Here is a 12,774-nt window from a genome sequence, read left to right as displayed (position 1 = left end):
TGAAACGCAAGCAGTGACCGAGTTCTCTTGGGTTCACTTTTTTTGATAACCAATCAATACTGTGATCATTCTTTCAGAATGCAGTCTTTCTTATCAAGCAATAGTTAAACAGTAATCAGAAATTAATGAGATTAAGGTAATCCTCTTAGAAATGGGCACAGGCAATTTACACTATTGTTAATGATCAATGTACTTTTCCTTTGATGAGTTCCAAAGTGCAGCCTTGAGGTACAGGAATAGTCTGTACCTGTCTGTAGTCTGTGTCTGTAGTCGGTGGTTGCAGTACAGTGGAGGTGACGATGGCTGCATGTGTTAGCCACGAAGTCATTGTCATTGCAACATTTTCAACAAACTTTAACTTTTAAGTGAGTCTTTTGTTTTCTACATTCACACCGGATCGATATACTGGTGGTAAGAATTGGGATGGCTCCACCAGATCATTCGGAAATCATCCATTTCTAGAGGCCCAGAATGTGATTGACATTTGATTTGATCGGATGAGTAAAATAATGAATCTGTGTGAGTTTGTATGTTCTCCCCATGTTCACATGAGTTTCCTTGAGGTGCTCTGGTTTCCTCCCACAGTCCAAAAAACTAACTGGAGGTTGATTTGCTTCTGGAAAAAAATGGTATGAGTGTGTGCATGGTATGAGTGTCTGTTGGCCCTTTGATGGACTGGCATTTCATTCAGGCTGTAACCTGCCTTGTGTCCATTGCTTGCTGGGAAGGCTCTGAAAGAGGGTAGAAAATGAATGGATGGAGTAAATTAATGGGTCCAATTAAATTGGGAATGGTCAACTATCAAATTATATTTGAATACAATAGGAAAAAACTGCATAGGGAATGTGCTGATCTAATGAACAGTTGAAGTATTATATTATTCTGATTTTACAACTGGTAAGCCAAAGAAAATCATATTAAAAAATGTAATAGTGTCTAAGAAATGGTCAATATATATATATAAACCATCATAAGCCTTAAAGTATGCTAAACCAATGTTTATTGCAGTCATTGTGCTCATTAACAGGTTAGTGGGTGAAGGTCTGTCATGTAGTATATACAGCAGGGGATAAAGTACATTTTGATAAAATCTTGACATAATGCTTATGTAGGCATATATTGATTTACACTGCTGATGCCCTAGAACACTCAACACATGTAAATTGTTGTTTTACACTTCCTAATCTAGGGTTATTTCATTCTGGCACTTTTTCTTATTTTATGATTCCTGGTAGAGTTCAGAGAGGTGAGTTGTTTGTGAAGGATGAAGTGCACAATGAGTGCAGAATACCTTAACAGAACAGAGCATACCTTGGACAATAGCTCCTGACTAGACTGCTTAGTATTACAGAACCAGAGATAAACATTCATATTTCAGTAAAATAATGTTAGAGTATATGTTGGGAATGTACCTTACATGCCAGCTTTTGACAATACAAGGAACTGTGGAACACAAATAGAAATGACAAGGTGGATGGATGTAGTTCAATTGTCACTATTGGGGAAAAAAAAACTAAACATTATTTTACCATTAAATTCTAATTATATAAAGTATATGCAAATATAAGCAGGTGACTTTTGTCTTTTCCCAGACAATATCGTCTTATTCTGCCCTAGACATGGAACAACTGCCAGCCAAGTAGGAAATATTGCTGCACACTGCCACTAGCCCCAGCCAGAGTGTTTCCCTTGTTTGTAGCTTTGCGTTATTTCTGAAAAGTTCTTTCCACAGTGCTTCTCCCCCAGAGTCCCAGCTTGGCTATTCCTTTTGGGTCTTATACTGCTGTTGATTTAAAAAATGCAGGACTGGGGTTAATAGAGGTTAGTTTTCCCATGTGTTGTCCTCTTCTAGATAGAGAAGAGGAGATCGAGAAGATTCTGTGTCTCCTGTGACTTTTTGATCACAGACAGTTCTGTTCCTCTTACCCGGATGCACACAACAATTGCAGTCTCTGCCCTTCTGGACCAACTTCCACCACTCTGACTAGTCTCAGCATTTGGATCGGGTCTTTGTTTCTTTGTTTCGGAAGCAGGATATGCAGACCTGCACCAGGTGTAACCTCCAATACTGTTCAATGGTGTTAAAACTGTTAATAGTTAATAGGTTTAATAGTCAATACTGTTCCCTGTAATCCCTTCGTCTGTAATAATAACACCTTACATCTGTATAGTGTTTTTCATCTCTAAGTGCTTTGGATATGGGAGGGGACCTGTTTTATCCACCACTGAAGTGCAACCCCACCTGGGTGACATGTACAGGAGATCGGGCTGGACATGATTCAACTGATCTTTGCATCCCAGAACAGAGATCTGTCTGCTCTTTCAAAAAGCCAAATTAAAGCTTGGTTAATGCATCGGCATCCCCTAGTGGTAGGAAAAGGGAGACATGACTTTAAAGAACTTGCTCTGTCCTGCTTGTGAACAGTTCTGGCCACAGGCCTTCTTGTTTTGACACATAGAGTCACTGTTCTGTTCAAAGCTGAGAGTCCATCTCCCCTAAACACCAGGATTGTTCTCACATAACTACTTTCACTCTAGACTTTGTATTCGTAAACTATTTCATTGTACATTTAATTGGATCATAAGCATTTCCTAAATTACCGAGCTATGTCTCTCTGTGTTCTGTTGCCACACATCTACCCTTTTTTCTAGAAATGACTATCTGATTTCCACAAGCCACTGGAGAAACTGGGCCCTTTGTAAATTCATTCACCTCGTATGGAGCATACACACAGATTATCCCAGATTATGCAGTCATTTATTAAATTGTGAATAATATGGTTGGTAATACTGTGTATTGTCAATACTTTTCAAGTTAGGGGGTTTGTTTAGGGAGACACTGGGATGTCTCTGAATCGGAGGGTGGGGGGTCGTTTTTTATCTTTAATAGGATCTTTTCACCACAAGATGGAGCTATCACCCAAATAAAGAGCTCATCGTCGAACGGTTTCTGTAATAAAGAATTTCCATGTAGACAACGTGAGCTTAAGAGTGCCAAGAAAGGTTACCAACAATAGGAGACCCCATTTTCCAGTTTAGTTGTTATAAGCTAAATAGTCCCAGAAGTTCTTACTCATCCAGTTGTTTCTGGACTTTTCAACTAAACCAGCACATGTAGTTTGTTTCAGATAATACATTTTAATTTTTTGGTGAAGCACCTCCAATTTTCAGTCCTATTTTCATAAATAAACTGTTATGTTGTATACCACAGGTGTGCAAAGCTTCTTTTTCACATTAGAAAATAAGATAAAGCACAGATTATATTTAAAATTATTATTTGTTCTGGTAGTTATGCCATCGAGCAGGTCAGCTCAGACACTCCCTGTCAGAAAATCTGTACACTTGGACTTTGGTTTAGAAATTCTAGCCTAGAGTGAAGAGCACCACCTACTGGTCCACCAACACCACAAACTGCAGCAGCCTGGTTTTCTTTGAAATTTCTCCCTCCCATGTATATTGACCAGGCCCAGCCTTGAAGAGTTATGAAACCAAATTAGGTAAAAAACAAAGCAAAAGATCATTTAAAGTAGCTCAGGTAGGTGCATCAGCGTGCATAGGCTGCAAATAAATAAGTAAAGGTTTATTCCATGCTGAAAAGAGAAGAAAAGAAACAACATTTAGACTGTGGAGCCTTCGTCGGGTGTACCAAAGAAGTCCCCTTTTCAGCTTGGAATAAACCTTTACTAGTTAATTTAAAGTTCACCAATATAGAGCTTAGTCAACTAAATGGGACAGACAGTTCTTTGACAAAAAACATGAGCACCAGGTTTCAAAATCATAGCTGTTAAAACTGTTGTATTGCTATTATGTGAAGAACACATTAAAAGAATGATTGCTAATCATTCTTCATTGTAGTTTATTTACTCCTATCTCAGTGCTCTTCTGCCCTTTTTTAAAGAGCAATCTCGTCTTCCACAATTGTAAGACAGGACTACACCCACACAAAAACACTTTCTGTTCAATATTTAAATATAAATCAGACTCCAGTGATGCGAAATAAGCAATCAAATTCAGAAATGACTGAAGCAAATGTGGCACTTGAGAGGGGGAGTATGTGAATCAGAATATTAAATCTTAAGAAAGTAAATAATGATTTAATTAATTTAGTTCAGAAGTAATGCTTACTACAATACCCAAATAATCTGTTCATATTACTTGTACAATGCGTTTGCCCTTGGACACAGTCCATTCAGGATGTAAGAAGAACACAACAATGTTCTGTAGATCAAAATTTGCTTAATATCTGGTAGGTCTTTGAAAAGGAAATGTTTCAAATTATCTACCAGGTATTCAGTAAATACTAAGTATTTTTTTTTTTAAATGGCAGCGCTGTAAAACGACTTGCTTGCATGTTGTCGCGTTTCTCAGGACCTGTAGGTGCGAACGCATCAGAGCGCAAGCTGTTCGTGTGTGAAAGCACCGTGACTCCTATTTCCATTCCTGAGCTCTTGTCGTTTGCACCAAAAAGAAAGAGCGCTGTGGCAGCCACACCAAGAAACAATGCCTGCTGTGTCTTGCAGATGTCCCGCTTTAAGACCCCGATCACAAACAGTTTAATCCTGCGCATTGTCAGTCGGCCTCGCCTTTCGTCTACCCAAGCGTTCAGAGCTCTCTGGCGACACAATCCCCGGCGGCGTCAACACTAAGCCCGTTCACGCAGCGACGGCTTGCTTTTCTGCCTTCAAATGCAGACAAAAAAAACACGTAGCCTCTTTGATGGCCTCATCAGTCCACAATTAACTAACACAAAAGAGCCACGTACAGCACCCACAAGGCAGGGAAGCACTTCGACAACACCAGTCAACAGCTGATAATGCATTTCCCCAGGCCACAGGTCTCCTTGCTCATGTAGAAAGGCACCACGCAGGCGAGATCAAGCTAAAGGTTAGAAAGCCCAATTCCAGACACATGCTGTTGGTTATTCCGCTATGACTGGAGATAGTTTGGGATAAGCTTTTCAGTGCTGTACTCTTTTCACATTTCAATTTTAACAACTCCAAGAAACAAAGCTTGGAGATGTGGTCTCCAAGCTTTGTTTCCAAGTCTACAAGATCAAGCAGAAGGTTTTCAGATACTCCCGATTGTTATTTTGACCTGGCTGAAGCCCCTTTAGTCTCCCTTTTGTAAAGGTATTTATGGATCCAGATTCCTGTCAAGTCCTGTATTAATGAAGTCATCTGCAATGGGGATATTTAAAGCTCAAAGAGAAAAGGAAATTGGGGGTTAACAACTGGACATTAGAAAGACCACACACAGACACAGGTGTCAGACTAAAACTCAAGTTTATAACAACCTTGCTAGCAGTCTAGAACCATCATGCAAGAACAAGCCAGTGTGGAATGAATTCTTGGTTGTTTTGCCTGCCCATTAAGAAACCCCTTCCCCTGTCAAAACTATGCTGAAATACTGAAATGGGGATTACTAGAACATCCATCAGTCATAGCTCAGTACTGTATATAAGCCTGTTTCTACCTTAAAAAAAAAAGTGGTATAAAAGTCAAATTTTACTTTCAAGGCTATGTCCAACAAAAGCCTTCAATTCTCACCTTTTAATTAAGGGGAAGCAAAGTGGGTCAGTCCAGAAGACCAGTCCTCTCACCTGAACAATTTTAATTATAAAAATTGAGTCTATATGCAGTCCACACACGACCCCCAAAGAAGGCTCCACAGCCGAAATGCTTTTTCTCCTTTTCAGTGTGGAATAAACGTATTTCTTGTTCCAGTCTACACATCCAATACACTACAGCAGAGCTACCAAGGTTTAAACTAGTAAAACAGTTTACCTACCACACTAGATTTACAGTACGATTTTGCTCAATTAAAACATTATGAAAGATGCTGATCTCTGCTTCCATTGCAAGATCGCATTCCTTTCTCAGCTCCATGTATATGATTACATATAGGGTTTCATTCTAAACCTTTACAATAATATAGCTTCCAGAAAAGTCACGGCTGGTGGTTGATTTCAAATGGATCTGCTACACACAGATGGGATTTTATTATCTCTTAAAGATGCTTATAAACAGCAGTTTCTTCACAACACAGGACAATAAACTGAAAAAAGCGATCTGAAGAGATATAAAAATGTAATACTGTTTTATTAACTTCCAAAACATTGTAGCATCCTAAACATACAAAAAATGAAATCATAGTTTAGTTGCAAAGTCTTTAAGTACAGGTTTAACATCAACAGCTGCACTTCCTCTCCACTTGAAACAAATGGGAGTCCTACAACAGTTTAAAAAAACACACTTAAAACCCTTAAAGAAAAAGTCCACAATCTTTCATGCTATCGCACCCTTCCTGTACCAAAATTGCTGCAGAATGCTAGTTCGCTATATACAAAGACACTTGAAGCTAAAGAGACAGCCAACGCAGTGTAAAAAGACACCAGCCTTTTTGTAGCACACACTGAAAGTGGCAAGTTCTAGGCCAGGGCAGTCCACTCCCAACAACACGATTCCATTACAGTACTTTGCACCTTCCAATGGATTAACCTGGGTGCTAAAGACCATGACAATCACCAAGAGTCAGCTGGAGCAAAGACGTGGAATGGAACAGAATCAGCAGGGTCGAGGGCCTGTATCGAGAATGGGTGTGCACAATCCTGATCCTGGAGGGCTGGGCAAACCTGCAGGTCTTCAGTCCAGCCAAGCTCTGAACTACTTAAAAATCAGCCCACTTCTGGTTTAACTGGACCGATTCAACTTCGGGTGCTTTGAAGAGGCCTAAAGAGGAGAAACTCAGCGCAGACACCAGCTCTCCGGAACTAGGACTGGAGACATCTGGCCTAGTCCGTTCCCCAATTTCAGGAATGTCAAAATATTGGTACGTCTCTTACAAACTATATATCTGTACAATTTAACACCCAGGAGAGAGAGAGAGAGGGAAAAAAATCTAAACCAATAATCATATACAATTACACACCACTTTACAAATTCTCTTTTAAAAAAAATATTTATATATATATTGCAATGCTACAACTTATTTAAATGCTTCCTGTTACTTAGCCAGCAATATACAATGAACCAGGAGAACACTGGAGAAATCAGAAGACATTCCTACACACAGTGGGCCTGGGCAGATTGTACACAGGGGAGGGATAAGATCAGGGGGGGACAAAAATCACTTGGTGGTGAAACTTGCAGCATGGCGTACTAAGCTAAACTTTATTGGTTGAGCACAATAAGCAAAGGGTCTCTAAAGAGGGATGGGGCTGGCGCTGTAATTTCCAGTGTTTTCCCTACCCCATTGCAATCATGCTGAAAAAAAAACCCTATTCGTCGTCATCTTCATCGTCGTCCTCCTCTTCCTCCTCCTCTTCGTCCTCTTCCTCCTCATCGTCGTCGTCCTCGTCGTCCATGCCTTTCTTGGGGGCTGCCCTGGGGGCCATCTTGGCTCCGTCCACCTTCCCTTTGGTTTTGTAATCGGCCACGTCCTGCAAGGCACACGGAGGCCGTTAACCCAGGCCGAGGCCGAAGACCCAGCAAACGGAGCCGCTCTCTCTCGAGCCGCGCCAGGGTGTAAATGCAAAGGCGTCGCATCAAAACCAGAAACGTTTAACAGCACAACCGTCACCCAGCCTGGGCATGAAACCAGTGCAGCACATTTGTAGGACAGGCTGATTAGCTGGCAGCTATATAACCCTGCAAAGCACAACTGGCAGACCACTGAAGCTAAGCAGGTGTGAGCCTGGCCAGTACCTGAATAGGAGACCTCCTGGGAAAAGCTAAGGTTGCTGCTGGAAGAGGTTTTACTTAGGCCAGCAGGGGGATCTCACCCTGCAGTCTATGCAGGTCCTTATGCCCCACTATAGTGACCGAGGCACTATACTGTAAAAAGGCACCATCCTCCAGATGAAAAGTAAAAATGAGGTACTGACTCGGTGGTCACTAAAAATCCCCACTGTGTTTCTTGGGGGGGAAGCAGGGGTGTTACCCTGATATCCTGGCCAAGTTACCAGTCATTTCCCTGCTAATAATCCCCATCTCTGAACTGGCTTCATTACTCTGTTCTCCTCCCCACTGATAGTGTGGTGAGCACTCCAGTTGCCATCACATCATCCAGGTGGGCTACACTCTGGTGGTGGTGGAGGAGGAGGGGAGTCCCCATTACTTGTACAGCTCTTTCAGCACAGCACACTGTTTATTAAAGTAAAATTTTCTGCAGTGTCCAGAAAAGCACTCTTATTGATATTAATCATTGCGCCCATACACACAGCGATGCAGATGAATAATTCTGAAAGCTGCGTCAACAGCTAGGTTCCAAGCTCTTTCTAAAGGTGTAACCAGCTACCTTCTTGTATTTCTCCTTCAGCTTTGTGGCCTTGTTCAGATAGGGCTGTTTGGCCCCATCAGTGAGGTTGTTCCACATTTCCCCGAGCTTCTTGGCCACCTCTCCGATGCTGAGGCTGGGGCTGGTGGCCTTGATTTTGGGGCGCTGCTCTGAGCAGAAGAGAAAGAAGCCCGACCTGCAAGAGGAAAAAAAAAAGAAGAGATCCGACAGTTTATTTACAAGCACAGAGTGACCACAGACAGCCAGGTCCCATAGCAGGACACGGGCCACACATTTGCTACCCACGATGCACTGCACATTGCCATAAGAGGAACCGAATGAACATACGGTGGTCTCTTGGGAGCGTTGGGGTCCTTTTTCTTCCCACCCTTGGCCGGCGCGTAGTTCTTCATTTCACTGTCATACCGGGCTTTGTCCTGCTTCGCCAGATCGTCAAACTTGGACTTCTCCTTAGCAGACATGGTCTGCGAAATTCACAGCCAGAGAAGAAGACATTCAGCTGCTAACTCGAACAAGAGCGCACACCCCTTTAACCCATACGGGCCCTCAATCTACCTCAAACACCCCCCATGCCCCCAAACAACAGGCACCACTTTCCTAAAACCTCTGTGGTAACAGACTCCCTCTCATCAAGACATGTGTGAGATCAGAGAAGCCAAGGGTCACCCTTGTGTCTCACCCCCCCGGCAGAGTCAGGACTGGAAGAGGCTCCGCTAACCCACAGGATTCCTTCCCTAGACGCTCACCTTCCACCTGCCCGAGCACTTCTTGGAAAACTCGGAGAAGTTGACGGGAATCTCTGGGTTCTTCTTCTTGTGCTCCTCGCGGCACGTCTGCACGAAGTAGGCATAGGCGGACATCTTGCCTTTGGGCTTCTTGGGGTCTCCTTTTGCCATCTTGAACTGCTCTTCCTGGTGATCCTCACTTCCTGAACTGGGAGGGAGAAGGGAAGATGGGTCAGAACCCCACGTGTGTGGAGGCGAAGCTGTGTGCGCAGCCATGTTACTGTAAACCGATCTTCACCAGGCTCACCGCAAGACGTCCCATTACAAAAAAAAAAGTTGACGAATGTCTCCTCTGAATTTGCTGGTAAAGAGAGCAGCTCCCCGCCTTACATGAACTAATCAGGGAGAGACTGTCCAACTCTTAAGTCATTTTTTCCTCAAGGCTAAATACCTTCTTTGTGGACCTTATGATCGATCACTACAAAGCATCTATACATTTGAACTTGCGAGTTCTATCAGAAAAAAATAAAATAAAAACCGTATTTTTTAAATATGGATGTTAACGACTTTGCGCCAAACGCCTGAGGACTCACGGGAATGTAGTGTAGTGGCCTTAATTCTGAAAAAAAAACTGTTTATTAAAGTCACTATTAAAATTCTTAATAAAAAATAAAAATAAGGTTTTCTGAACAACCCAAACAATTCACTTTGACCTACTTCTGCCGTCTTACAAATTCCAAGCCACAGCCCTCGTGACAAAAATAGTTTTCACGAGAAATCTAGAGATTTGAGTTTAAAATGCAACGTTAACCAAGCTGGGGAAAACGGCCAAAATTCAACCTCTCATTGCTTTAAAATAAGCCCAACTGACTTGGCTTTGCAAGAGAAAAAAAAATCATCCACGATGACCCCAACCCCCCCACGCCATGTTTGCCTTGCCCCCGCCCCGGACTCGCCCTGTCCGCAAGTTCGGGCTCCCGGACCGGCACGGACGCCGGTCAGCCTATATCCCTTGCAGCCGGCTCTCCCCCGCTAATTCCCGGCCAGCTGTAGTGGAGATAGGCGCTGAGCACACGCTGGGGTTACAGCCGGCGCCGTCCGTGCAAAATGCAAAGCGACTCATCAACACCAATAATTCATCTTCCATTTTGTGAAATGCCTTCGCATGAAAGAAACTGCCCCTCAAATCCAACCGCCTTTCATGCTTTACGCTTAATTTCGAAGAAACGCCGCTTGATTTTAAAGTTTAAAACTCGCCTTCTGCAAACCTTACTTTTCATCCCAATACGGGTATACAGTATCGGCACTAGCAGCAGAGACAAGGGCTAAGCTCGCTGTTCTTTGCAATAGCGCCCATTCACTAAAATGGCTTCTGTTCCAGCCCTGCTTGAGGGAGGCTTAAGGCAGCGCTGTGCAACAAAGCGACACACACCCCCGTCGTGTATAAAACCCAATCCTAGCGGAATATCTCCTAGCACCGCTGCCGAAACGGGCCTCGGCCGTTAAAAGAAAGCCAGCTCTTTTCATTCCGATGTCGGGTGAGCAGCGGCGAGGCTGGGTTTTAGAGTATTTAACTGTTTTTTAAAGTTGTATCCCGGCCACCACTTGGTGCAATGCTGTCTGGTGAAACACAAAGACTGTGCACGCCAGCCATTTCTATACTTAGTCATTCACGGTAGAAGAGAAGAACCCCAAAATCACAGAAAAACTCCGAGGGTGCCATTCTCTTTGACACCGAAAGGTAAAGATAATCATTTCGAGAGAAAAACGAAGGCGTACGCTGGTTTCAGTTGCCGTACGGGGGGATTTTCAGCAGGCGTTGCTCAGCTCCGCGTCTGCTATTAGAATAGCGTCTTGTCAATGGCTCTAATCGCCAGCCATTTTAATAGTCACTACGAAGCACGGAGATTAAAACACGAAATCTTCACCTCCCGAGTATTTTTCCCCACGGTTTCTGACAAGCGGACATTGGGGAAGAAACGATCCGAATGAAAGCGAATATTTTCAGGGACCAACGATGGTAACTACAAATATTCGCGTCAACTTGATATTAAAAAGGGCCGTCTGGTTGTTACAGGCAGCCTACCCACCATATTCACACAACGGCAGCAATGCGTGTGGAGAATACAGGCTCCGAATTACGGCTTTTAGTTCGATTTTACAACAGTACTACAAAAAAGAAGACGAAACTATCAAAAACGCGGACTAACATTTCGTATAAAGAGGAGCGCATTTATTCTGACCTCAAAAGATTCCAAATAAATCCGACGAGATTTAATACCGATCTCTCCTTTTTCGTTTTACAGTTAATTTCAGCTGACAGGCGATTTCGGATAACAAAATCAAATTGCACCAAATGCGTATACTCGACTTACAATATTTATAGCAAAATAAGGAATACCCGACCGGTTAAAAATCCTATTTATCGCGGCATTAACAGCAGTTTTGCGAATAAACGAAAATACTCAGATAAGATCGATGCGTTCACAAAATATGAACGCAAATCATAAAATAAGATCACCTACACTAGAAAAGCAAAGGACCCCGATTGTTACAGCACAATAAATCAACACTTTTGAACACAGGACTCGGGAGAAGCACGTACCTTGTATTGTTTGCTCGTGTGGAATCGCTGGGTCTCGCTTCACTCCTCTTAAGGCGCCGTGCACAGCCTCGCGCTAGCTCAACACGAGACCGGCCTGATTGGCCAGCGGCCTCACTGTTTTAAAACAACCTCCTCAACCCGGGATTGGGCGGCGGTCCATGAATATTCATGAGGGCCCTGTTCTGAGTGGCCGACGTGGGGGGGCGCGTCATTCCCCCCTCTTTGAAAAAAAGGCGCGCCTGAAAGTTTCCCCAGCACATAAATAAAAAGTTTAAAGGTCTCTATGCGAACTGCGCTACACACTGGAGCAGCGCAAGGTGCTGTTCACGGGACAGCCCACGCAGCATCTTAAATAAACTCCTGTTCGTGCACAGCGAAGCTATGATGCTGAAAAGTTTAAGAAAGAATATTTAAGCACGTTGCTTTCATTTTACTGTTATCAGACGTCAGAATGACATAAATAAATGTAAAAGCAATACGATTATGACAGTCAACCTATTACTTTTAATGATCTTTTCCCAGGAGTAGCAAAATGACAGTCAGACACAGCAGGTGTACTTTTTCTAAAACAAAGTTATTGGTCCCATATCGATGGGGTAAATTCGATGTTGAGTTTTGGTTAAAAAAATAGTTTTAACAAGTGGTTTACAGTTAGAACATGTTCCTACATTTCAAAAATGATAATAATGGAAACCTTGTTGCAACTCTTTAAAATAAGGCTTAACACCTGCTTGTTAAAACAACCAACACACTAAATGGTAAAAAAAAACTTTTTTTCTTTAACTCATAGAAGTGTTTTAAGGCCAAGAGGCATATTGCCTGCAAAGTCAAACTCACCAGAGACTTGATGTACACCTCTCAGAGTTGTAGTCTCCCCGAAATCCTTCTGGGGTGGCGTGACATTGCCCTTGAGGTTCCCCTGGTAGGGCAGGGCAACATTCATACTCAAGGGAAGTACTTGTGACTGTATGACACAGAAAACTAATGGTACAAGAGAGTGTAACTGGCATACTGGCAGCCCAGTATGTGATCTCCTGTCACAGCTTGAGGAACAGTAAGTCTGTCTCCCAATAAATCTCCATCTGTCTACAGTATATGTACATTTTATGATATGTCTTTGTTGTAAATGTGTAATATGTCCGTAGATTT

General features: G+C 42.8%; 1 protein-coding gene across 2 annotated transcripts; it reads right to left on the bottom strand.

Moving 5' to 3' along the window:
• Positions 1–6,079: 6,079 nt before the first annotated feature.
• Positions 6,080–11,727, bottom strand: LOC102683117 (high mobility group protein B3). Of its 2 annotated transcripts, none has more exons than XM_015351487.2 (5): positions 11,626–11,727; positions 9,042–9,228; positions 8,623–8,759; positions 8,296–8,470; positions 6,080–7,438 (listed from the first exon to the last, which is right to left on the bottom strand). In XM_015351487.2, the coding sequence occupies exons 2-5, from the start codon at positions 9,189–9,191 to the stop codon at positions 7,277–7,279; spliced, it is 624 nt and encodes a 207-aa protein (XP_015206973.1). In that variant the 5' UTR covers positions 9,192–9,228; positions 11,626–11,727; the 3' UTR covers positions 6,080–7,276. The 2 variants fall into 2 exon arrangements, with proteins under 2 accessions (XP_015206973.1, XP_069049566.1); XM_069193465.1 differs by lacking the exon at positions 11,626–11,727 and adding an exon at positions 10,278–10,315.
• Between the last annotated feature and the right edge of the window lie 1,047 nt (positions 11,728–12,774).

The sequence above is a fragment of the Lepisosteus oculatus genome, chromosome 8 (genome assembly GCF_040954835.1).
Source record: "Lepisosteus oculatus isolate fLepOcu1 chromosome 8, fLepOcu1.hap2, whole genome shotgun sequence".
Lineage (NCBI taxonomy): Eukaryota > Metazoa > Chordata > Actinopteri > Semionotiformes > Lepisosteidae > Lepisosteus > Lepisosteus oculatus.
This window is presented reverse-complemented; position numbering and strand designations above follow the sequence as displayed.

What these genes read in the sequence shown, in the direction of transcription:
- LOC102683117 (XM_069193465.1), bottom strand. Translation starts at nt 10,300, where the DNA reads ATGAAAAGTAAGGTTTGCAGAAG. An exon ending in AGTGCTCGGGCAGGTGGAAG is followed by an intron (nt 8,760 to 9,041) that starts GTGAGCGTCTAG and finishes TGAATTTCGCAG; the next exon opens with ACCATGTCTGCTAAGGAGAA. An exon ending in TGAAGGAGAAATACAAGAAG is followed by an intron (nt 7,439 to 8,295) that starts GTAGCTGGTTAC and finishes TGTGCCTTGCAG; the next exon opens with GACGTGGCCGATTACAAAAC.